The sequence below is a fragment of the Nuphar pumila genome, unplaced genomic scaffold, assembly GCF_984573655.1.
Source record: "Nuphar pumila unplaced genomic scaffold, dmNupPumi1.hap1.1 HAP1_SCAFFOLD_157, whole genome shotgun sequence".
Taxonomy (NCBI): domain Eukaryota; kingdom Viridiplantae; phylum Streptophyta; class Magnoliopsida; order Nymphaeales; family Nymphaeaceae; genus Nuphar; species Nuphar pumila.
This window is the reverse complement of record NW_028323192.1, coordinates 52319-77252: the sequence shown is the minus strand read 5'-3', so window position 1 is coordinate 77252 and position 24934 is coordinate 52319. Positions and strand designations below refer to the sequence as shown.

General features: G+C 54.1%; 2 protein-coding genes across 2 annotated transcripts; one reads left to right on the top strand and one right to left on the bottom strand.

The window, feature by feature from the left end:
* Positions 1-507: 507 nt before the first annotated feature.
* LOC149810985 (cleavage and polyadenylation specificity factor subunit 2-like) lies at positions 508-2909 on the top strand. The gene is made up of 4 exons (XM_089994046.1): positions 508-747; positions 945-1197; positions 1673-1964; positions 2534-2909. Exons 1-4 carry the CDS (start codon positions 508-510, stop codon positions 2907-2909), a joined length of 1161 nt encoding a protein of 386 aa, XP_089850172.1.
* A 12017-nt stretch (positions 2910-14926) lies between these two features.
* Positions 14927-21118, bottom strand: LOC149810984 (UDP-sulfoquinovose synthase, chloroplastic-like). The gene is made up of 9 exons (XM_089994045.1): positions 20914-21118; positions 20342-20423; positions 20237-20294; positions 20002-20125; positions 17919-18148; positions 17268-17546; positions 16522-16728; positions 15799-16017; positions 14927-15166 (listed from the first exon to the last, which is right to left on the bottom strand). The coding sequence occupies exons 1-9, from the start codon at positions 21116-21118 to the stop codon at positions 14927-14929; spliced, it is 1644 nt and encodes a 547-aa protein (XP_089850171.1).
* Positions 21119-24934: the final 3816 nt, after the last annotated feature.

The window sequence follows — 24934 nt, the reverse complement described above, 5'->3', positions numbered from 1 at the left end:
GCCTTCTGGACAATGTTGTTGTCCTTGCGCCAGAACACCCACGGAGACTGCGATCGTTACGTACAACTCGTGCGCTATTGTTTCCCGCCATCGTGACTCTCCCCATGGCACGTACATGGACCTGCGGGAAAACGAGCCACGACGAAGCAACGATGTCCTCATCAATTTCCTTTGAATGTGTATCAGTAAAAGTAACTCTATTCTAGTGCCGTTTGCCAGTTGGCTGGTGCTGGCTGGGGGTTCCTAGACTACTGATCACCCTGTCGATTTGCAGGCTCTGATTACGTGATTTTCTCGTCAGATTTTGTGGCAGATGCATGTGCCGTAAATGCTGCTTTCTTGTTTGTGCGGATTAGTGAGCGCTCCTGTTGGTGAGCTGCCTAGCTCGCCGTTTGACATATTCTTGCATGCTATGGCCATGATGGTACACCCACCGTCGCAGTAGCCTTTTGATGTGACTGAAATGTTTTGAAGATAGAGAGGTGCCTGGTTCAGGCCCGAGGCACCATGCCTGCTATATCCCACCCTGACAACGAGTTCGAAAACGACCAATCCATTCAGCGCGTGCTGTCAGCGTCGCCAAAAGCTGTCCTGTTCTTACCTCTGTATGGTGAGGCACAGTCTGAGCCTCTGTGCTTCGTGCTGAGGGTGGAAGGCCTCACTTGCCTGCTGGATTGCGGATGGAGCGAATCCTGCGACTTGTCCCTCATCAAGCCACTGGCAGTGATAGCCCCGCATGTAGACGTGGTACGTTCTTGATAACGCCAACTTCTCCTCGTCGCTTGACCTTTCAATCTGTCGCCTGGGCAGCTTGACATGTTGCAAGAGCAATCCATGTTCCGACATCTCTGAACGACAATCAGGAGCATCATTCAACTGGGCGCTGGTGAAGAGCTCAACCTCATATGCCTATGTGTCCTGCTCAATGCTGTTCGGACGTCCAGGTGCTTCTCAGCCATGCGGACATCAAGCATCTCGGGGCATTGCCGTATGCTGTGGCCAAGCTGGGCCTGACAGCGCCCATCTATGCCACGCTGCCAGTGCAGAAGATGGGCCAGATGTACATCTACGACCTGCTGGTCTCAAAGGAGGAGGTGTCGGAGTTCAACGCATTTGATCTGGATGATGTGGACGCTGCATTTGAGCGAATCATCGGCGTGCGCTACAGCCAGCAAATCGTCCTGTCTGCGAATGAAGGTGAGCAAGCCTTTGTTGGCTACCCTACGACCTTTAACATCTCGCCGACAGCCCTGTCTTTCACGGCCTCTTGTGCGCATGTGATGCCAGAATGTGGCGCGGATTGTGCGACGGGGTGCCCAGCATGAGAGCTATCAGGCAAACCCGCCCATGCCCCTCTGTCGCACTGAACCGGCCGGATAGGGAGAAACGAGGCATTTAGAGACAACGAAAACATACCGTACGACCGGGCGTACGTTATGCCAAGCAGCCGTTTTGCCTTTTGGCAAGCAATCGTGACAGCCATCAGTTTGGGATTCGCCTGAGCGGCACTTGCCACCTGTCCCCCAGGTTACCCCTGGGCACGAGGCCGAAGCCCCTTGGGTACGCTCCCCTCGCCAACGATGGGGGAGGTATGGCAAGCTAACCGGCTCCCTTTTTATTCACTTACTTATTTCTTCCGATTTATTCACTTACTTCTTATCACACCGTGCAGAGTCCAAGAGCGCTAGCGTGCCCGGACGCGCCAGAGACGTTCGCATCACAGCGCATCCAGCGGGGCACTCGCTAGGAGGAGCGGTCTGGCACATTTGTGCGCAGCAGCAGGACTTTGTGTACGCGGTGTCCATGAACCTCAAGAGCGACAGCCACCTCGAAGCCTGCACCATCCAGTCGCTCTTCCACCGGCCGGCCCTCCTCATCACCGACGCCTCCTGCGCCGGACGCGCCGACCCCCCCGGCTATCAGAACCGCACCTTCCTCGACTGCATCGTGGACACGCTGCGAGGGTGCGCTCGAGCCCGCTGTCCTTGTCTCACAACCAATGGCGTCAATTGCCGTCCTTGACGCCCAGCCGAAACAAGGCGCTCTCACTGCTCTCGCAGTGCAGCTTTGTTTGTTTTTATTGGAGTATGGCCAGTGAGCTCGTGTTTCAACATCAAAATGATTGTTTTTAAATGTCAGATTTTTATTTTTTTTGACTGCATTGCGGATTGTAAGGGTGCTTTCCCACTTGCTGGTGTCACTCTTTCAGGTAGTAGTAACACGCTCTTTGCGCGCGTGTATGACAGGCTTGCTTGTTACGTCAGCTGACGTTCAATGAGCTGCATCACTGTGAATGTGCTGTCTTGGTTGCTTGTTGACTTTTTCCTGCCATAATCCATGTGATGTAACGATGACGTGTCTGTTTCTTACACAACCGCATCCACATGGACATCGGCAACATTGGTGCTGTTGCAGCATGTATGCATGACGACGGCGACGTTGAGCACGTCGCCGCACTAGACAACCCGACTTGTGCTATATCAGCACTTGTCAAGCTTCACCGATCCAATGAATTTCAGCGATGAACGTGCAGCGGTCAGGGCAATGTGCTGATTCCTGTGGACACCGCGGGCCGGGTCTTTGAGCTGATCTTCCTTCTAGAGAGCCACTGGGCGAAGCGTCGACTCTCCTACCCTCTGGTGTTCCTATCTCGGACGTCCACCACCGTGCTCGACTTTGCCAAGTCCCAGCTTGAGTTCCTCTCCGAGTCGCTTCAGAAGGCCTTCACGGCCGGCACTAGCGACAACCCCTTCAACACCAAGTGCGATCACCTCCCCGCTCCGTCATTCCTCGGGCTAGGAATGCCTGGGAGTGCGCCTGTCCTCGTATTTTACTTGGAACAAAAGCTTGGCCTGTCAACACTATACTTGCATCGCGACAGTGCTCATGTACTAGCTAACCTTAGCTAGTACAGGCAAAAGTGCAAAAGCATTAGCTTGTTACCAGAAGCACAGCTTCTGGCTTTTGAGTTTCTCTAGCAGCTAGGCTTTTCTTCGGCGCCCGCCTGCCCCCCCTTCCTTTTGCCTGCCGCTGTCTTTGAGGCTCTTAGGGCTGCTTCAAGAGCTGCCCGTAGAGATGATTGAACGATTGACTGGTTCAGAGGCTCTCCTTTTGGCTGTGGAAAGGGCCTCTTTCGACCTGTATGTGGTCGTTAGATCAGCTTTCAGGGCTGTCCTGAGGGAGTACAGGCTGAGCGCAGCACATCCGTTTCCTGAGTGCCTCAGGGAGGGAGTCACCTTTTGCGACCCGTGCATGGTGCTAGAGCACCTTGAAGGTCTCTGAAGGACCATGGCAATACCGAGCCCTGGAGTTCCTAGCTCTAGTGCTGTACAGCAACTCCAGTTGGATGCTATGGACATTTTTCAGGCATGTACTCGACCGGCTGTGTGAGCGATTTTAGAAACTGATAAGTGAACAATTTTGCTGTTCACTTATCAGTTTCTGTTGTTTGGAAGAGCAACACTTTCAAAATGGATATCACCGGGGACACTGTACAAGACGCCCAAACTTGCACCAATCTCAATCAACTACATAGGGGTGGATGGAGACCATGCGCAGGTTTCCTTCTGGATCAGATCGCGTACAGTCCGATCCAAGTATTCCACTCATGACAAGAAAGGCTCTTTGAGTCTTTCTTGCAAAGACTCTTATCAGCCTCTGTTCCCGCGAACTCCGCCGTTCCACAAGTTGGGGCCTTCGTCGTCTAGCTGCCCTCGCGGGTAGGGCTGTTCATTCTGGCCAGGGTCGTGGAATAAAAACTTGAACACAGCTGCATTTGTCCGGCGTAATCTATGGCAGGATTTTGTTCAACAGCGATTCCCCTAATCATTCGGTGACTTGGGAAACCCGCTTGTGTCGAACCTATAATCGAACACATGACCCCTCGATTCCAAGGTGTACAGGATTAAGCACTTGGCCATAGGTAGTCAGACGGACTGTAGCCGTCCGAAAGACCTTATGAACACAGATGTTAATGCAATGATTAATCATCAACCCTGTGTGTAATTACATCGAGAGACAGAACAACGACAGCACAAGCCGCAAACAACAAACACAACACACTCAAACGAGAGCTGCGCTCATTGAACGTCAGCAGTTGGAACAGTCAAGCCTGCTGTGAAACAACTGCCCGTCGCGCGCGCCAAAGCGCCGAGGCCGCGACGGTACATGAGCGCGTTGCCGCGGCACAAGCTGATGCTCAGCTCTTTCAGCGCGTTGCCGACGAAGCCAGCCTTCACCACACGGCCACCAGCGTTCGCCAACACCGCCAGGGAGTTCAACAGCTCCATCGCCGGCGTGCCCATTCGTCCGAAAGGCTCGTGGGATAGCGGGACGAATGCGTAGCCAGTAGGGTCTGCCGTCTCATACTTTGCCCGCATCGCGTCGTCCCGCACCAATGCTGCTCCGCCTGCCACACGCGCCGCGCGCACGTAGGTCGACGCACACGGGTGCACCACCGAGATGTCGACGACAGTGAGCCCGTCCGGTAGGATGAGCAGGATGTCACCACGCGAGTCTGTGTGCCTCGCTGACACGGCAGCTCCTCTCGCGCCAGGCAGCGCGCGGATCGCTGGTTCCAATGACGATGCGGTTCCCGAGCGGCTTATGATGCGGCGCCAAGATCTTGCGATCATGTTGTGGCGCATCGTCATCTCTCCGCAAAGGGACTTGCATGTCATGGCGTGGTCGGTGTCGTTCGGCTGCATGAAACGTCCGCAGGAACACCGTACACCGGGTGCGTTGGCGGGCAGGTGCGTCATACCGAGTCGGTGGCGCATCGCGGCCACGAAGTCTCCGTTCGATAGCTGCAGAAACGGTGACGTCGGAAGCGTGTCTAGCCAAATCGAGGCTGGGCGGCAGGCGCAGCTGTGCATGCGCGCCAGGTCACGCGCGCCAGCTTCGGTGTTGGTGTCGAACGACGCGAGCAGGTCGTCAAATCTGCGCTGGGCCACGAAGTGCGAGAAGGCGCGCTGAGCTCCTGGCAACACCTCATCGATGCACTGCACGCCTATCGCCAGGGACTCGGGCGGCCACAATACCTTCTCCGCGCCTGCCTCGTGGAGGGCTTGCCAGTCGAGTTTAAGGAACGCGGCGTTGGGGCTGGCGAAGGGTCGATATTGCTGTCGACCCTCACGCATGGCCGTCTCTGTCATGGCGGCAGCTGACAAGTAGGCAGCTTGCGCCTCCAACATGCTGGTGGTGCGGATGCCCATGCCCCCGAAGCGGAGCGGCAGCGTCAGCTGGCCAGAGCGCACGTCATCTTGCTCTGGGCGTTGCAAGATGCTGAACATGGCTTTGACAGCCTTGTCTTCGACTTGCTTCACAGCCTCGCTGATGAGGTGCCATGGAGCAGTGCGTGGGAGGTGTGCGAGGCGCATCTGAGCCGACGAGCGCAAGATGAGGAACTTGTCTTGCGTCGGCAGCGGGCTGTCCAGCAGATCGTCGATGCTTTTGCAGATGGACTCGGCCGAGGACGCCGCGTGCGCTGTGATGAAGGCGTCCGTGCCTACCGGTGTCCCCGCCGCCGTGAGGCCGTCAACGCAATGCGGGATGCCGAGAGCCGCCGCTGTGTCCCGAGCAGCTTGAACGTTGGGCAAGTAGACTCCGCACTTGTCGTGCCGCACGTCCAAGCCTACCGCAGCACTGAGACGGCAAAGGGCTGGGAAAGCAGCGGTGACGGCTGCCGCGCTGCCTTGGAGGAACGTGTCGTCCATGTACGCTAGGGGGGCAGCGTCTGGGTGCGTGAGGCCGATCGTCTCGAGCTGATCCTGTATGGTGAGCGAGAAGAACAGGCCGCCACATGGATCGCCTTGGCGTACGCCGCACTCAGACGTAATCGGCGCTGCGTGCTCCGGCTCTCCAGTCATGATGAGGCGGCTGGGCTGTCGATACGCCCACGCGGCAGACGGCAGCAGGGCTGGCTGGCGCTTTGCGACGGCGGCAAGCATGGCGTCGCGCGAGAGGCTGTTGAACGCATTGCGGAAGTCCAGCTGCAGCGTCACGCAGTCGGGGTCGGCTGCGATGCCAGAACTGAGAGCGTGACCGATGATTTGACTGCCGCCTTTGACGCCGACGCCCAGCTGTAGCGGTGCGAGTGCGCGACCAGCGCCCGGCCTCGCAGCCATGGCGCACAGCCCTGCCAAACGGAAGAAAACTTTGCCAATGGCGATTGGCCGCAGGCCCCGGCCGCCAGGCTTCTCCAAGCCAATGAGCCTGCTGTCGAGCAGTTCCGGCACGTGCGGAAGGTCGCCGCGGATCATGACGTTGATCACTCCCAGCAGTGCGCAGCAGTTGCCTGCCTGCGTCGCCGCTTTAATGTGCTCGTACGTCCAACCGCTTGGACCCGGCGCCGATCCTTTCGGCAGTGCTTGCAGCACGTCGGAGAGGATGTCAAGCGTCACCGTCACTGCTGCCGTTGTGGGGACGCTGGGACTGCTGGTGGTGGGGCAGTGGGGTGTAGAGTGCGAAGCGTCTCGACAGTGGCGTCTGTGGGCTCTGCGATTGGGGTGGCTGCCAAGCACTTGACAGCACGCGTGATGCTACCAAGCGTGAGCTGGCGGTGGGCCCGTGCAGCAGCCGCGTGCGCGGCGTTCTGCTGGCGTCTCAGGCGGCGGGTGCCTGCGCGCTCGTCGGTGTCCACCTCCAACCCGTCGTCAACACGTTGCAGGCGTGCGCGCGCGCGGTGACTTCGTCCTCTGCCCGAGTCTGTAAGCACTTGCGACGGGAGCCGTAGAAGTGCTGAAAATGCTCGACGGACGCCGTCTTCACCACCTCGCTCGCTTGCTGCTGAAACTTCCTCGAGAGCGCGCCTGACCGTGTTTCCCCATTGCTCCCTTGCATCAAACGGCACCGTTCGGTTGGGGAGGGGCTTGTAACGCTGTGGATACTGCGCAGGCAGTCGCTGGGGCTGTGGCACGTGACCCGCCTCGGGGGGGGGCAGGGGGGGAAGAGGTGGTGGCAGTGCATGCTCGTGCTGCTGGAGGGGAGGCAGCGGAGGTGGCGGCTGAGGCATAAGGGGCGGCGGCAGTTGAGGCGGCGGCCTGGGTCGCAGCACTCGGTCAGCACGAGGTGTGGGCTGTGGTGGCGGCAATCCCGCTGGCAACGGCGGGGGCGGCATTGGTGGTGGGTGCGGTGGGGGTGGGGACTGCGGCGCTGGTAACTGGCCGTTGGCCGGCTGCTCGTCCTCTGATTGCAATGGCGGTGGCAGCTGAGGTTGCCTTTGCGCCCGATACCTGCGAGGTGGCGGTGGCGGTGGCGGGGCTGCTGCGGGTGCGATGGGAGGTGCACGCTGTTGCCTTGGGACGCACGTGTGCTTGGTCGACAGTGCGGATCGCAACTGGCCGCAGTCAGCGCAATACCGTACTTGCCCATCGCGCAATTCGGCGTCGGTGAGGGCTGTGTTGACGTGGCGCTGGCGGAGGTGGAGGAGGATGGCCTGCCTCTGTGACCGCGTGCAGCCGCACCCGCTGACCGGACACACGAACGGCATGGAGGGACCGCGGCCGCGACGTGGCGCTAGTTACCAAAACAGAACGCAACAGGCACCGCACGCCGCCACTGCGTTGTGTGCAATGTACCTTGCTGCTTGTGTCCCAAGATTGGTTCGTGGTGCTCGAGTGAATGCCTGCTGGTAACAAAACGTTGTGGGCCTCCATATTAAAAAAAAACATTCGCCTGCGGCGCTCGGCCAAAAAAGATGGCCCAACCCTGTGTGCTATGTGCATACCTAGAGTTGGTAAGAACAACTGGCACAAAGGAGTTTTGAGTTGCCGCCTAGTGCTGCGCAGAGTTGGCTTGCGGCCCCATTTTGTGCCCAAAGTTCACGTGTGTTTTGTGCAGCTGGGCCTGCCAACCACGTAGCCCTCTGACATTCTGCGGCTTTGCCACCACTCTCGAAGAAAGAACGTGCCTCCCACTCACGCTTGAGCCAATGCGGAATTGTGTTGCCATTCCGTGTCTGTCCTCTGCACTTCAACGCCATTTCTCTTGCACTCAGTGCCATCTAGAACAACGGCTTTGCAGTTAGAACAGAACACTCATGAGCTCTGAAGCTGACTCGAGCTTGGCTCCACTTGTTCGCAAAAAGAGGCGCCTGTACCAACAGCTGCTTTGCGCAGAAAGGAGTTGACAGAGGTGCACAACCAAAAGATCCCGCATGTAGAAACGAGCGCTGAGTTGGTGGCTAGGTGTGAAGATCGTATGCAATCTTTTGGTGTGAAGATCATACATGACCTTCACACCTGGGCCTCCAACTCTGAGTTCTTTTCTACCAACGGGATCCTGCGTCGTAGACCTGGTAAAGCAGTTGCTGGTACAGCCGCCTCGCACGGCCATGAAGTGGAGCCAAGCTCGAGTCAGCTTCCGAGCTCATGAGTGGTCGTGTCCCGGCTGCATAGCCGTCATTTGAGATAGCGCCGAGTGCAAGAGAAATGGTCAAGAGAGCGGAGCCAAGCTTAATTCAGCCTTAAAGCTCACTGAATCGCCTTTCTACCTTTAGCCCACGCCCTGTAGCACTGAATGCTGTGCCGCATACGCCCCACGCTCTCAGCAGCGCCCCATCTTCATCCTACCCGCTCACGACGCCCAAACCTCGTCGTCCGCAGGCACCTCAAGCTGTGTAATTCGATTGAGGACCTGATGCGCCTACCGCAGCAGCACAACATGGTCGTACTCGCATCGTCAGCAACCCTCGACATCGGGCTCTCCCAGGAATTGCTCCTCCACTGGGCCGCGAAGCCGGAGAACCTCATCGTCTTCAATCGCACAGCCCCCCCCTCCTCGCTTGCGTACGCCCTGCAGCACCACGCCCGCTCCCGCTCTTCCATACCTCTGTCCATCGATAACATCAGCATCGGCCGCCGCGTCCCGCTAACGCCCGCCGAAATCAAGGCGAAGGAGGAGGAGGAGGCAGCCGCTGCTGCCAAGGCTGGAGCACTGCAACCGGTACGCCCTCTAAGCCAACGCCAACTTCAGAAAGATGTGCACTGCAACCGGTACGCCCTGCACTTGGAAATCGAACTTGAGAAGCTGTGCTGCATCAACTCGACCATTGACAGTGATCTGTTTCTGCAATGCATGTACACAGAAGTCAATTTCATTGAGAGGAAGGCTTGCAGCGAATTTGATGTCTTTGAACATGCACTTCAGAGAGTAGATCAGATGCATGCCGAGGTCAGCCAGGAAGATTGTGAGTCAACAAGCTCTGCCTTCTAGTGAATTTGACCCTGATGTGTTTGATTCCCAAGTACCGTAGTCTGGACAACGATTGGCCAGACCTAACGCAACGCGGCTTTCAGGGGATGTATAGGTACCAGCGTTATGGTTGTTTCTATTCATTCCCTGGATGAATCTTTAGAGAATGCGATGCAGCGCAAAGCATGGCAAATGACCAATTATCCGGACCAAGGTAGCACTTGGAGTCGCCAATGGGGTTGCCAATGTGCATGTAGATGCGATAGCGTTGTATCGAGACACATCATCAGTATGTACAGTGCTTCACCAGAATGGCTTTCGACTGCCATTTTTGTGCCAACAACTCATGTAATACCGGTTCTCGGGACCCCAAAAAGCAGAAGTTCTGGCGAAACACTGAGCATGTTCTCGCGCTGCAGAAGGCGGAGCGGGTGGAGACGGAGGTCAGCGAAGCCGCTGACGAAGGGTTTGCCACAACCCGGAACCACACGGCAAGCGTTGCACAACAGGGGCGAAGCAGCATCGTCCACGCGCTCATGGACGAGGACGAGCCAGCGCACAGGGGTGCTGCTTTTGCGGGCGTCCTCGTGGACGGCTTTGTTGTGCCGCAAGCTGCGGTCGCGCCGATGTTCGCGTGCGATGACGATGCTGACGGCGAGAAGTGGGACGAGTTTGGCATGGTCGCCGATCTGCACGAGCTGTTTGGCCGCACTCATTACGACGACGACGATGACATGGCTGCTGATGCTGCTGCTGCCCCGGACGCTGTTGTGGCCATTACACAGCAGGCTCCCAGCAAGGTGGTTTACCATGCTGTCAAGCTCGAGGTACGCATTGGGTTCATTTGCTGTGCTGATGTCAATGCGGATGATCGTGATGGCAGGTCCGACCGCTGACGTTCAATGAGCTGTATCACTTTGAATGTGCTGTCTTTGTTGCTTGTTGACTATTTCCTGCCATTATCTGATGATGATGTATCTTTTTACAACACTACCGCATCCACATGGACATTGGCAACTCCAAGAACTACTTGGGAATCAGAGTTATCATTACCATCACCTGAGGCAAGCGTACCTGGACCAGCCTGACTTACCATAACCTGACCTGACATGTCTTCATCCTCTTCGTCCTGTACCCTGCAAGAAAGGAGGTCAGCCACGGCTGACCAAAAACGACCCGTCAATTCCTTTGGGAGATCGTCGCAACCCACACTCAAAATCTTTGTTAGGAGATCAACTCCCAACAGAGATTCCAATTTAGTTGCCAAATTCCCACCTTGTAATCCAAGACCTCCAACCGTTTCAAGAAATTGGTCTATTTTTGGCCACAAGATGGGACAATCCACGGTACAGTGAACACAGCCTGTGTGAGCATCCCCCAAATGCTCATCGCAGTCCTTGCAGTGATACTGTACGGGATCCACAAACTCGTAAGTCTGATTTTGAAGTCGGCTTCGTAGGGCAAACAGCTTACCACTCCTAGCGCTCATGATAGTACGAGCCCGAACAGAGGACAAACTTGACAGATATGGTGCAAGCCTGCGTGGTTGTTCACCGGTGCACGCCCACTTCCATGGCACCGCAGAATGCGGCGATGCAACATATCTGGCTTCCCCTTGAATCGAGTACCAACTCCAGATATTGTCAAGGAGGTGTTGCCTATCAACCTCATTAGTAGGCATCGCCTCTGCTTCCAGCACTGGCACATTCACTACACGCACTCCCCCTTGAGATCTTGAGGAGATTCGCCTAGCGACCTGCTGTTTTGTAGGGGCTTTGAAGATGTCAGAGATATTCAGGTCGTGGCAAATGTCCGCTGAAATTTTCTGCACCTTTCCTTGTCTATGTGATGTTATGGTGATACATTCTTTATGTGATGTAATGATGGCAGGTCTGTGCTGATCTATTCTTGTTTATCTATGTGATGTAGAGATGGCTTGTCCGCATCGCTGAAGGTCAAGGAGCTGTACAGTTTCGAATGTGTATACTTGGTTGCTTTTGGCCTGTGCCAACAAGTTCTTGCTGTTATCTGTATGATGTAATGATGGCAGGATGGCCTGCCCCAACCGTCGACGTTCCATGAGTTGCTCTGTTCTGGCGAGCTGAACAGTATCTCGAAATATAAAGCCTGAGGCGACGTGTCAGGTCAGGCTATGGTAAGTCAGGCTGGTCCAGGCACACTTGCCTCAGGTGATGGTCACGGTAGCACTGATTCCCAAGCAGCATTTGGAGTTGCCAATGCCCCGGTTTCGAGGCCTTCGTGCGTCCTCGCAGCAGGCGAACCAGTGCTTTGCCAGAATGGGTTTTGACCCCCATGTCTGTCCCAATAATTCATGTATTTTTGGGTATCTGGACCCTAAAATCAGAGGGGCTGATGAAGCACTGAGGTGAACGCGTGGTTCGCGATCTTAGACTTTGAGGCGCTCTTGAAAAGGCCGTGTGCTTGCCTGCAGGTGAAAGCGCAACTCAAGATCTTTGATTTTGAGGGGCTCATCAGCGAGAGCTCCTTCGTGTCGATGGTCCGTGCTGTGGCGCCCCGGAACCTCCTCCTCATCCAGAGGCCCCCGATGCTCAAGGGCTCCCTGCTACCAAAGATCTCAGAAGTGCTCTCCTCGTTGCAGACGCACGTCCACGAGCCTTCCACGATGCACGCCATCACGCTCCCCGCGACGGAGTGCTACACTGCCTTGGTGCGCTGCCCATAGATAGATATTGCCAGATAGAGCACGATCTGAGGGTCCAGATGCCTGAACTGTGCGTGAGTTTTGGGGGATGAAATCGAGGTCGGACACACCACCACCTTCCCGGCAACGGAGGATTTCACTGCACTGGTGCCCTGCCTAGCGCCTTAACTAAGTAAAGAGCCCTATCGGGTACTAAGCCATACTCATTGGAGCTTCGGCCATGCGCACCTTGGATGCCGATGCATGCCAAGGGTGGAACAGAGGTATGTTGAGATCTTTGGAAAGGGTGGTTGCAAGCCTTGCCAGTGAGAGCGATCTGCAGGTCCAGAAAGGGCCTGAAGAATGTGTGAAGTTTGGGAACAGGGACGCGGGTCGGACACACCATCACCATCCCCGGCTACATACACTGCCCTGGTGCTCTGCGTGGCATTGCCTCGCCAGACAGTGTGATCTGCGGGCCTAGATGCCTGAAAAATGCGCGAATTTTTGGGAAGGTAATGGGGTCGCACACGCCTTGCTGGCGAAGCACTGCTACTTGCGTTTATGAAGCGGTAGATGGATGTGGAGCTGGTCGCAATGGTAGCGCTGATAAGCTTGTAAGCTATGTTGATGATGTAGCCTTTCACATCACTACCGCATTCAGTTGGACATTGGCAACTCCAAGTACTACTTGGGAACTGGCCAACTAGCTTGGTTAAATAAGCCCTTCATGTGTTCTTCTACTTACTATCTTCGTCTCTGTACAATACAATGTGTGCTCCTCAGGATTCGGGTTCACTAGATTGAGTTTTATCTAGAAGTGTTTTTGCAGCTGTCGCCAGCGCTGAACAGAGCGATCGAGGAGGGTACCAAGAGGGAGCAGAACGGCTATACACTGCAGTGGTTTGACTCCATGGTTTCCTCCGTTGACCCGCTCTCACACTTTCCCGTCCTCGACGTGTCCCCCCCGGACCATCCAGACCTCCACACACCCTCCGGTGTGTTGCTCGGCGAAATGATGGTCAGTGATGTGACCCGCAAGCTCAGGCTTGCAGGTCTTGACGTCAAGTTGCAGGTGCGTTTGCACAGCTACCACACGACTGGCAGCCAGTGCTTTGCCAGCATAGGATTCGACCCCCATTCCTGTCACAGATAATCATGTAATGTCAGGGTTACAGGCCTACAAAATAAACTGCCTGGCGAACGTGGACACTGTCGGCAGCGCTCGGCAAGGGCCGCTGACATGGGCAGAGTGTTTTCTTGCAGAGCAATGTGTCCCTTCTGAGAATGTGAGTGTGTAAAATGTGTTCTCGGAGAGGCAAGGTTTCTCGTGCAAAGGCCAAGGGTCCTGTCCAAGAGGCACACCCAACATGCGTAGTCCACCTATCGTTGGCTGCCGAGCACTAAAAGCACGATGGCGTTGCTCACGAGAGGAGGGACACCTAGGTTTGCCATTCCCGCTGTGGACCTTTGCCTCTTTTTTATTCTTTTGTTAAATCTCTTTTTTTCTTTTTTCTTTTCTTTTCTTCCACGCACTGAGCTTTACTGTCTGCACAGTAAAACTTCTTCCAGTGCAACTTCAACTTTTACAGACATCACTGTGAAGCGCATGATAGAATGATGAACGGCATATCACTTTGAATGTGCTGTCTTTGTTGCTTGTTGACTGTTTCCTGCCAATATCTATGTAATGTGATAATGATGAACGTCAAGTTTGCTGAAATGTGGGAATGAGCAGCAACCTGATGATGATGTAACTTTTTGCAACGCTACTGCATCCACGTGGACATTGGCAAGTTCAAAAACTACTTGGGAATCGGTGCTACCGGATGACTGGGTCAATCACGTTGCACGTGGCTACTGCAGCACAAGTTGTGTGATGTGTTGTTGTTGCGCAGGACATGTGCGCTCTAGTTGAGGGCGGGCAGGTGACAGTACGGCAGGCCGATGCCCAAGCTAGAAGTCAGCTTGTGATCGAAGGCAATCTCACGCCGCTGTACTACCAAGTGAGAGACATCGTGTACGATCACTACCGATTGGTCGCATGAGTGCTCCAGACCCTGGCACGCACCTCAGCGCATAGCTTGATTGGATGCCTGGTAAGAGGGTGGGAAAGTGCCTTTGCACCGGGCACCCGTGAGCAGTTTCGCTCTTGCCCAAGGAGCTCTTCGGACGGCAATTGATTTCCCTTGGGTACAGCTCATTGAGTGCGGGCTGGGGGAGCTAGCTGCGGGTCGATCATAACAAAGTACGTGAGCGACCTCGTGCGCAAGGCGCCAGCAGTCGCACCGGAGTTGACATGATGTGGAAGACCGCTCAGGTCGAACACGGCTTCATCCATGGACAAGTGCACTATGTTTATGTGAATTGTAGGTCATGCCAAGGACTTGACTACCTTACGGAGTCTGTAGTTATCGCCGTGTACATTCATGTCATGTGCATAGATTAGCCAGTGTTTCGCGAGAATGGGGTCCGACCCCCACTTTTGTCCCAAACTTCTTGTAATTAGACGCGTCTGAACCCATACATTAGTCTGCCTGGGATAACACTGGGACGAACGTAACGATACACATCTCCATGCTGAAGCTTCCGCCTTCGATGCGTTCCTTTGACTGAATTGTTCATGTGGCTAGCGGAAAAGTTCACAGAAATTGTGCCATGTTATATGAGGGTTGTTGCTTTCTTCCGCATGGCTTTCAGATGCTTGTTCCTTTCTTCTGTATGGCGTGGCAGGTCCATTTATGTCCTCCCATACAGCGGCCACATGCCCCAACTTCGGGCACGATATCGACAGTCACACAAAAGACAAAGAAAGCGAAACAAGCTTGTTCCACTGCCCTCTAAGCCACTGCAAGGTCCATATGGATGCGGTAATGTTGGAAAACGACACATCACTGCAAGACCACTTCAATGGATAACACAGCGATGTCCACAGGTACGTGGCCATCCAAATGACCAGTTCGCACGCATCAGCGCTATATTCAAACCCCAAATCAGAACCCAGCATGACACACTGATCTAAAAGCTTACATCTAAATGCATGTGGATGCGGTAGTGTTGAAGTGTTGTGCATCACAACGCAACAGCGGCATTCTTCGTCGCTACAGCCGAGCCTGCTTTCCTCCAGTCGACGGCGGGCTTGATGAGCTCCATGCGACACCGGTCCTTGTAGCGCATCGCAAAAGTGAGGAGGGAGTCTACCATGCTGTTGCCGAGCAGATGTGGCTCGAGGCCGAGGTCTTGCAACTTGGAGCACTTGACGTTGTAATAATGCTCCTCAAGCTCCACTCGAGGGTTGGGAACGTTGATCAGCTGCAACACGCAGCAAAGATTAGCCAGTTAAGAGTGGTTACGTTCAGATGGTGTGGAGGTTGGGATATAGGAACATAGAGCCCACTCTGACCACGTAAAAGGGTGGGAAAGAGTGTGACTACACTGAGCTACCGTGAGCGGTTTCGCCCTTGCTCAAGGGGCTCTTCGGACGGCTATCAAATGCTACATGGAATGTGTGTCCAGTGTTTAAGTGCTATAAGTCTATGAGTGCTATGCTATGAGTCTAGGATCAAAGCGGCGCCTACCTGTTCAAGTTGGTGTACTGGTGGAGCAGCTTGCAGATGGCGAGCTGGCCTCGCAGACCATAGCAAGCTTGGTAACATTTGGAAAACGTTTATAAAGCACAACCAGCAACGGCCTGGACATTGAGCCCAGCTTGTTGCTCTCGGCACATTGGGGCAAGTCATGGGAACACTCAGGTTGAATTAGGTCGCAGCGCTGAGGGTTTGTTCCCCTCGGTGCGTTGGGGTTAGGCCGTAAACGCCGGTATGCAATCGCTGACACTAGGAGCAGCAGCGCAGCTCGACGCTGAGGCGCAGCTTGTTCCCCTCGGTGGGTTTGGATTTAGGAGCAACATGGTGAAATTCAGGGTGAATTAGGCATCAGCGAACCTGCACGTTGAGGCCCAGCTTGTTCCCCTCTGTGGTCACGAGCTCCGCGAGCTGGTTGACGCTCCACATCTCGGTAATCTGGTTGAAAACGCGCATCTCGCCCTTCTTGGCGGGGTTGTCGATGGCTAGCTGAATGCAGCGAACAGTGTCGCGAATATCCAGGAATCCTCGCGTCTGCCCGCCCTTTCCGTAGATAGTGAGGGGGTGGCCAACAGCCGCCTGTACGCGCAGATCTTGTATTAGTGCATTGATAAACTAGAGTGTTTTGATCCGTTTGTCATTTATTGAATCGAGTTATAAAATACAACCCAGGATTGTCACCCTCCTTGGACACGCCAATGTCCGTCTGGACGTGCTGTAACCCATTACTCATTACATCCCATTAAAAAGAAACAAGTCAGGCCAAAAGCAACAACCATTCAAGTTCGAGACGGTACAGCTAATTGGACTCCAGCGGTCGGAACTGGCAAGCCTGCTTTGAACGCGCTGCCGCTTGCCAAGCCATGAACGTCAAGAGCACGCCGATACAACACAGCATTGCGCTGCATAGGCCTATGCCAAGTTCCCGAAGCGCATATATGTCGATGCCCTCCTTGATTTCAAACCCACCAGAAAAATCAGCATCATCATCGCAATGGGTGCTGAAACGCAACAGACAACAGCTGAGGACCTAGCTGATCTCAATTCGACTGATTGTGCACGGCAAGGGTGGCAAAGTCACACCTGCACGACGAAGCGGTTGAGCGCGGTTCCAAAGATACCGTCGTAGTCGTAGCGGTTGATGAGCATGGGGTCCGCCATCGTTTCCTCGGTCTTGACTCCGTACACGACTCCCTGATTCAAGTCCGTGGCCGCGATGTTCCACGCCTTGGTGCAGAAGAGCATGTTGGTGGAGTCATGGATCTTGCTTAGATGGTAGAACGAGCCACCCTGCACAGCAACCAAAGTTGCTAAGAATCAATGCACATGGCAGTGCGAACGCACCAAAATTGCTAAGAATCAGTGCACATGGCAGGGCGAACGCACTCCTACAGCCTTTGACGACTTTGGTCGCAATTGAAAAGCGCAACAGGTCGAATCTTGTGAGCTCTTGGATACCACAGCTCAGCAGATTGCCTCCTACTCCGGGCGGCCATCAGGTTATCCATGCCCAGTGATCAATTAACACTGCCGCAGCATGCCAGGTATAGGGCCATCATAATGCTGTACTGATGATGATGTACCTTTTGGCATCACTCCCGCATACACATGGACATTGGCAACTCCCAGTTCTACTAGGGAATCGATGAACTCGGGAAACCAGCACTTAGCCAGGCAATATGGTTTGCATTGAATTCACGAGCCCAGATATGCATGCATATGGAAAGCAAACTAGGTGTCGAACCGCGTTCTGGCAAAACGCTGAGGCAGACTCCTTCGACTTGTACCTTCCTAGACAGCTTTATGTGAAGAGTGGTCGGTGATCGCACCTGCTTAGGGTACGGCAGCGTGTCCGTGCGGCCATTGTGGTTGATGGTGATGTAACCCTCTTCAATATCGATGTTAGGGGTGCCGTATTCTCCCATTGTGCCGAGCTTGACCATGTGGCAGTCAGGGGCGAACTCTTTAATTGCATAGAGCAAGTTGATGGAGCCCATGACGTTGTTTGTCTGTGTGTAGATAGACCGCTGGCGGTCAATCATTGAGTAGGGAGCTGACCGCTGCTCGCCAAAGTGTACGAGCGCCTCTGGCTCAAAGTCCTTAAACACCTGAACTCACACCAGCGCTTGTGACGCCTGAGTCATGGAGACGAGTCAACGTGCACGAGCACCTCTCGCTCAAAGTCTTTGAAATCCTGAACGCACACACTTGTCTATGTACCATGAGCGGTGTCGTCTGCTGTAATGTTTTCCAACGTAGATACCTGGTTGCTTTCGGCCTGAGCCGTGCTTCTTGCTCTCATCTATGTCATGCAATAATGAACGTAGCTCGTTTCAGAACAGGGCCGTTGGGTGACAAATTATTCCCCAGACCCTCTGATTTTTGGTCCATAAACCCGAGATACATGAATACTGGGAACAAAAACGGAGGGCCGGAACACAACCCATTCCGGAGGAGCACCGTGGGTGAGGGGAGCGCACTTGCGACAAGAACTCCCAGTCGCACACGTCGCCAATCTCGAGGCGGAGGACCTTGCCGGAAACCTCCTGCCATTTCCGCACCCGGTCATGAATTGATGCGATGGGCGTGAGGGTGTCCATGCCTAGCTGCGCATCATAGCCCCGACGCGCCAAGTTGTCTACGATACACACATCGTAGCCTCGCGCACTCAGATGCAGTGCCTGAGCCCACCCGCAGTATCCATCCCCCCCTGTGTACCGACAATCGTCACGTTGTATGCTCGACATATGGTCGCTTCTCTATAATTCATCCGAAACTGGCTAGAAGGTAGTAAAGAAGTGAATCAAAGTACCTTTTTCCTAAGTGAAAATACTGTGCGATGGGAAACTTGGCGATAGTTGAATTGCATTGTGCGTGAAGGAGACCACTCGTAGTATCCATCCCCGCCTGCGCAACAATGATCGCAACTTTTGTATGCTCAACATATTGGATTCGTCTGTATTGCATCCGCCTGCTAGATAGACCTATAGGCAGTGGCGTGCAAGGGGGGGTGAGTTTGTGATGGTTGTACGTGTGCCAACTGCGCCCATGTCCTTGCAACACATGTCCCATCTCTACTGGAAACTTGTCTCGAGACCATAGGCTATTTGAAGTGCACACGGCTGCTCGATAGAGATTAAGAAGTGCATAGAGCTGTAGGAACCCGCCTGTGCACGGACGATCGTGGCCATGCGTGCAGGTGCAGAGCGTCACACAGTGCTTCGCCAGATTGGCTTTCAACCACCATTTGTGTCCTTTAAATCCATGCATGTTTGAGCATCTAGACCCGCAACTCACGCGGTCTGGCGAAGCGGTGGCATCACAGCGGCCACACAAGCCGCTTTTGACATGTATTGGAAATGCAGGCCAATCAGGTATGCAGGGATGTAATTGTGCGGTTGCTGGGTTGACAACTTGTCTGACTTCCCTTGTTTGCTACCTCGCCCAGCAACGCTGTGGGCGGCACAGAATGCTGTCCAAGCCCAGTGCTTCGCCAGAATGGGTTTCGACCGCCATGTTAGTCCCAAAATTCATGCGATCTCGGGTGCAGAAGGTCTGGCGAAGCACTGTCCAAGCCCCCCTGAAACACAATTCGCGTGCCTATGAAGCATATGTCTGGTACAATCATTCTAGCTTTCTGTATGTAATTGTGCTCGAGGTGCTGAGCCCAAAATGTGCAGCCAGCATACTTTCGCTTTCATACAGCCCTGATGTCGTGTGGATCTGCTTTCAAGAGCCTAGCCTTGAGGGTCAGTGGACACCTCATATCTTGATGCCAACTGTGGCTCCTCAAATTCTGCTCTGAAATCCCGAATTCGGCTCTGAGTGTGAGCCATCTCACCAACATATGCCCTGTCCACTGGGAATGCTGTCTGCAAGCTGCTCTCACTGCTGCTGATCAGTGATGATGGGAAACGCTGTCAGTAGTGCTGCTCATCCAGCATCTTCAATTCTTGTGCGAGCTGACCTCATTATCGAGCGACACGGTTTGTTTTCTTGCTAAGTAGGATTAATGGTGCACTGCACAGCGCCCGTGCGTCGTGTGCGAACTCATTGGCGTGAGGAGTCATCGCTACAACCCCACAATCTAGCCCCTCTCCTCAAAACGAGAAGTGTCGGGATCGCGGCTGCAGCTCGCGAAGACATGAACAAGGGGTTGCACTCCGTCGCGCTTGCGGCTCCATGCATCCGTTACTTGGTACGTCCCTATGACAAAAGAATGAGCGCATCCATAGTAAGCGCAGAATGATGATTGACGCTGGCGTTGCCTTAGTCAACTGGTACCCCCCCGAGCGCACCCCTAAGTTGCAGTGTGCGGAAAGTGGTGCGTCAAAGAGAATATTCTTTGTAGTGGACCCAATACTCCCATTTTACGGCCTCTCCCGTGCAAATAATGATGATGATCATGCGCATTGTGAGTTGCACAATCCCCAAATCAAGTGAATTAGCAGGATGTCAACGTCATTGTCGATGTTGTGGCCTAGGGTGTGAGTGGGTGACTGGACGCTGTCACCTCGAAGAAAGGAATCTTTTGTACAGGCAAGCTTCATGCATGTATCTCACCTACGATCATGACGCGCTTTCCACCGCCAGCTGCTGACATGGTCAAGTTTGGGGGAGCATCCACTGCCACAGCGGCACTTGCCACGTTGCTAAGGCGTGCATTGCGCGTGATTCCTTTGAACACCTGCAGACACGACAATATCGGAACATACTTTTGATCGTCTGACCGGCGCGCCATCACGAATGATGTCGCTTCCACAGCTAAAGGCAGTACAGAAACCTACTGAGCCAGTACCGTGACATTCGCCATACCTGTGCGCACGCCTTGATGGATGTCGACGGTCTGATGGCACCTGCAAGCATGAGAAGGGATTATTCCTGTTACTTGAAACCTACTGACTGCACCCCACCAGTGAACGTGATGTAGATCTTACCCGTGATGGCTTTCGGGAGTACACCCACATTTGCGTTCACGCGAGTACCTGCAGACGCACAAGCTTGATTTAAATCTCACGAGGCATAATCCGTCGTCATAAATTCAAAACTGCCAGAGCGCACGCACTCTGCATGGTCGCTGGTCGCAAAATGGCAGACAACGATGGTATGTTGACAGGATGGCCAAAGAAGCACGCAGTTGAGATATATGCGGTCCTGCGATATTATATTTTCATCATTCTGTATAGCTCTTTCCTTCTTGTTGTTTGCTGATGACACATTCATCAGGGTGCGAACCACCAGGGTGCAATTAAGCAATTACTAATCCCTTGGTTTTGTCGGAGATATCGGTCATATTGATTGGCAGCAAGGTTCGCGATAGGAGAGAAGAGGCCCCGCTTGCAGGTTCCTTCATGAACCATCATGAAGGCTAATTGCACATTGTAGAGATTCACATTCTGCACTGGGAACCACTTTCCGATAGCAAGGTTTCCACAGGTGCATCGCTGCACGCGTGTTGTGATACTGCATGCTTACCGAACCACGCGCTTTGTAAGAGAATTGCGTTTTTCACCCTGGGTTTCTCGTTGGTTGGAGCACCATGCCTCGTGACCGTGCTGATGGCTGCAGCCTCATGGTTCGCAAGCTGTCCACCTATGCCAGGTGCAGTGTCCGCGACCTGCACTTGCCTGCGTGCAAAATGTTTTTTGAAGTAGGCTCTCAGCTCAGTGTACGTTTGCATGTAGCGATGTCAGCCCTTGCGAGTGGCTTTCTGGAGTCGAGCTTCACGAAGCTTCGCATCATGTCAAGGTTGCAGCCCATCTGAAGCGGCCACATGGTACATGACTTGCACTGCAATGAAGTTTCCTGATCATCATTCAGTGTCTCTGCCAATACAGGGAGGGAGACTTGCGCTATGAAGCAGAGAAATATGGCAAGGTCCGAGACGTGTACATCATCAAGGATTTTCACACGGGACGCCCACGAGGTCTTGCGTTCGTTGAGTTTGTCGATCCACGGGACTGTGAGGATGCTTGCGACGGCATGGACGGGCTGGAGATCTGCGGAAGACCGGTGCGTTCTGACTGTGGCAGTGCACCTAGTCTGCGGAGTGCGCGTTATCGCATCAGCCCCTCATTTCGCGCATTTCATGTTTGCACATGCAAGCTGCAACGTAACTTGAGACCACAGTATGTGCCATTGCCAGAATTGTCGTCACCCGAGTAACGGTGTGAAACGCGTCTTTCATACAAACGACGTCACGCGATCATATGCGAATGTGCCGTTCCTTGAACAAAAGCGATTTTCTTATATAACAAGGTGTAACGTGGAAGCTATGAGCAGCTGCCGTTCTGCGACCTGAAACATGACTGCGTCCCGGGTCACGATTCGACACAACCGCGATGTTGTTGCTGGTCAACGTAGATTAGCATTGTAACGATTATGGCTGCGCAGATCTCTGTGAACATCGCTCAAGAGAACAGGAAGCGTGCGGAAGAGATCCGAAGAGATAGCCATCGCGACCGCGACCGCGGCGGCTACGACCGCGACGGAGGCAGCCGTGGCTACGACCGAGGCTATGACTACCGTGATGACCGCCGAGGTGGTTTCGACCGCCGCGACGATCGTGGCTATGGTGGCTATGATCGCGATCGTCGCGACCGCCGTAGCTATTCGCGCAGCCCAGTCCACCGCTCCCCATCGCCCAGGGATGCATCTCCACGTGGCAGGTGAGTACTTGACAATCTGCTGACTTTGTCTCATGAGCAATCAGAACGAGCCATGCGTCTGCTATGGCGAATCGCTGGTGCATTTTGTGTCCTTTGGGCTGTCGCAAGGCTTGGAGAGTGATGGCTTGATGCATCATGTTGCTGTTGGCTGCGCAGATTCTCACTTCCACGCCTTTTTCGCATGTTGCTCTGCAGTCCTGATTGGTCTCACACTTCAGCATTTACAAGGTCCCCTCTTCTGGAGGTAACTAACAAATTTCCTGCACCAGCTCCCCATTTGACAAGGAACCCCCATTCAATCAAGGGCAGCCTTTTTCAAGCCCCTTTTTTTCGCTACGCAACCCCCCGTGCACACATGGCTGTTTATATTGTTACTCAGACCGTCAGATTCTATCTGACAATATATTTTGTGCATCGGTGCACGGATTCGCAGATGTTTTTTGTATATTTATCTCCGACACAATGGTCTTGGTGGAGAGGACGACCGGAGCCTGCCAGCCGATTGTCGCGCTGTTGAAGCTGAACAAGGCTTTTTTTTCACATCTCAAAGTATCATGCAGACCTAAGAGATCACTGAATAACTGGCATAGTTGATGGCTTCATTCATGCGATATCTGCGAACAAGAACAGCAAACGCCTTGGAACTGAATGGTCTTCAAGGAGGGTGTCTTAGTCTTTGCAGTCATGTGCCAGTGACCGTAACGGTGAACGCAGGGGTCGATACGACCGGTATGGTTATGACGGGCGCTATTATGATCGCGATTATGACCGGTGTTATGACCGGGACTATGATCGGCGCTATGATTGCGACTATGATCGCTCGTATGACCGCGATTACAGACGCTCCTATGACCGGTATTCAGACCGTGAGAACACTCGTGGGTATGACCGGTCGTATGATCGCGACTACGATCGCCGACGCAGCTACTCCCGTAGCCCAAGCGGTAGCTACTCTCGTAGCCCATCACCGTACCGCTCCCCTCTGCAAGACGACAGGTGCGTGTGCCACAGGCATGCAGGCAGGCATGCAGCCGGCTTCAGCGACACACATCACCTCCATGGCCATTGGACCTTCCGCATGAACAAGGGTGGGAATCGCCACACTGCGAGTGTTGAGTCGCCATGGTGCTAGCCTCCAAGTGGCTGGGATCGTGTATTGGAACACATCGGGACCAATCATAATGTGAAGTACTAAGTGGTTGGGACAGTGTATTGGCGTACATGGAGTAGAGACCTGGCTCGACCCAAGATTCAGTGCTTTGCTAGAACGGGTTTCGATCCCCATTTCGTCCCGACAATTCATGTACTTTCGAGTATTTGAACCCGAACAATCACACGGTCTGGTGAAATACAGCCAGCAATGGCCGGGCCCGTTGCTCGGCAGAGGCCGCTGCCCAGTCGACATGGCGTCCTTGCCACCCGGTCCACCTCTGCAAGGAAGCGTGACAATCGCCCGTCAATACCTTCACAGCATTGCAAACGACATCTAAGCAGGTCTCTTCTCGTTGCTTTTATCTACACCGCAGACGCAAGTAGTGTTTGCTCTTGCCCACTCGGTTCGATTTCCATTCGTCCAAAAGCGGTCGCCTCATAGTTAGATGACTCAAAGTCCAATGCAGCATGGGGTAGCTGTTCGCGGCGCAAGTGCATTATGGCTGGGTTTTTTTTGTTCGCTTCCGATGGTGCCTAGTTGGTAGGAGCGGTTAGGGCCAGCAGAGGCCTGCGTTGCACAAGGACTGCAGGCGACACTTGACGTCATGTGCTTGAGTTTGTGGGACTTGCCGTTGTGTTGGCGCTTACTAATTGAGCTAGCGACATGATTAGCAAGATAGTCGTTAAAATCGACTCTGGGATTGTTTCTAGCCTGAGTTGTCCACATATATGTGTCACTAACGACCCCAAGCACACAAGGTTCGGCACACACACAATGAAACCGTCTATCTCAGGATAGCTGGTTTCCAACAGTTTGCAGCGATAGTGGTGTTTGAGTGTTTGGCATAGCCACGACGCTATCACTCTTCAACCCGTTGTCTTGTCTGGGTCCACACAGCATGTGCACATGGTGCAGGACTCCCCCACGCGATGACTCACCGCCTCCTCGCCGCGACCGCCGCGCCGATGACTCACCCCCCCGTGATGTCAAGTGCGACAACGAGGACCGCCTGCACGACAAGCGGGATGTGTCTCCAAAGCGCGAGTCTGTGTCGTTGAAGCGTGAATACTCACCTGCGGGCGACGCCCCCACCTACAATGATGAGTATTGATGTCACAACAGCAGTGCTGTGGGCGCTCCTCTGGCCTCTCAAAGACTATACTTTGACTGCGGCTCGGAAATGTGGGGGGGCATTGAATCGTTTCGCCGTGATCGCCCAGCATCCTCCAACAACTGGACCACACGCTCCCCTCCTGGTTGCCAATAGCTGATGTGTGCACACAGGGTGTAGCGATTCAACCACGTGGGCATGTGGTGTCTTCTCCTGCGCCAGCCATCAGCCGGTGATTCAGGTGGTTTGATGCACATCCAGACCGCATCGAAGCGTTTTCAGTTCTGTTTTTGTCAGCGTTCCTTTGCTGATACCATGGCTGATGGATACCAATCCCACATGCTTGCAAGACGTGCCTCCAGTGAGCATCTGGCATCCGGTGTCCGGTCAAATTTGAAAGGGTTGCAACTGCTTCTGGCATGTGCTCTGTGACGTGGCTTGCACATTGGTAAGGGTGATGACTGCGAACGTGTGCAGCCTCTTATGCGTGCAGGGCAGAAGCTTGCCGATGGGAGCAGAGATGAATTCAATCGTGATGAATGATGTCTTGATGATAGAAGCTTT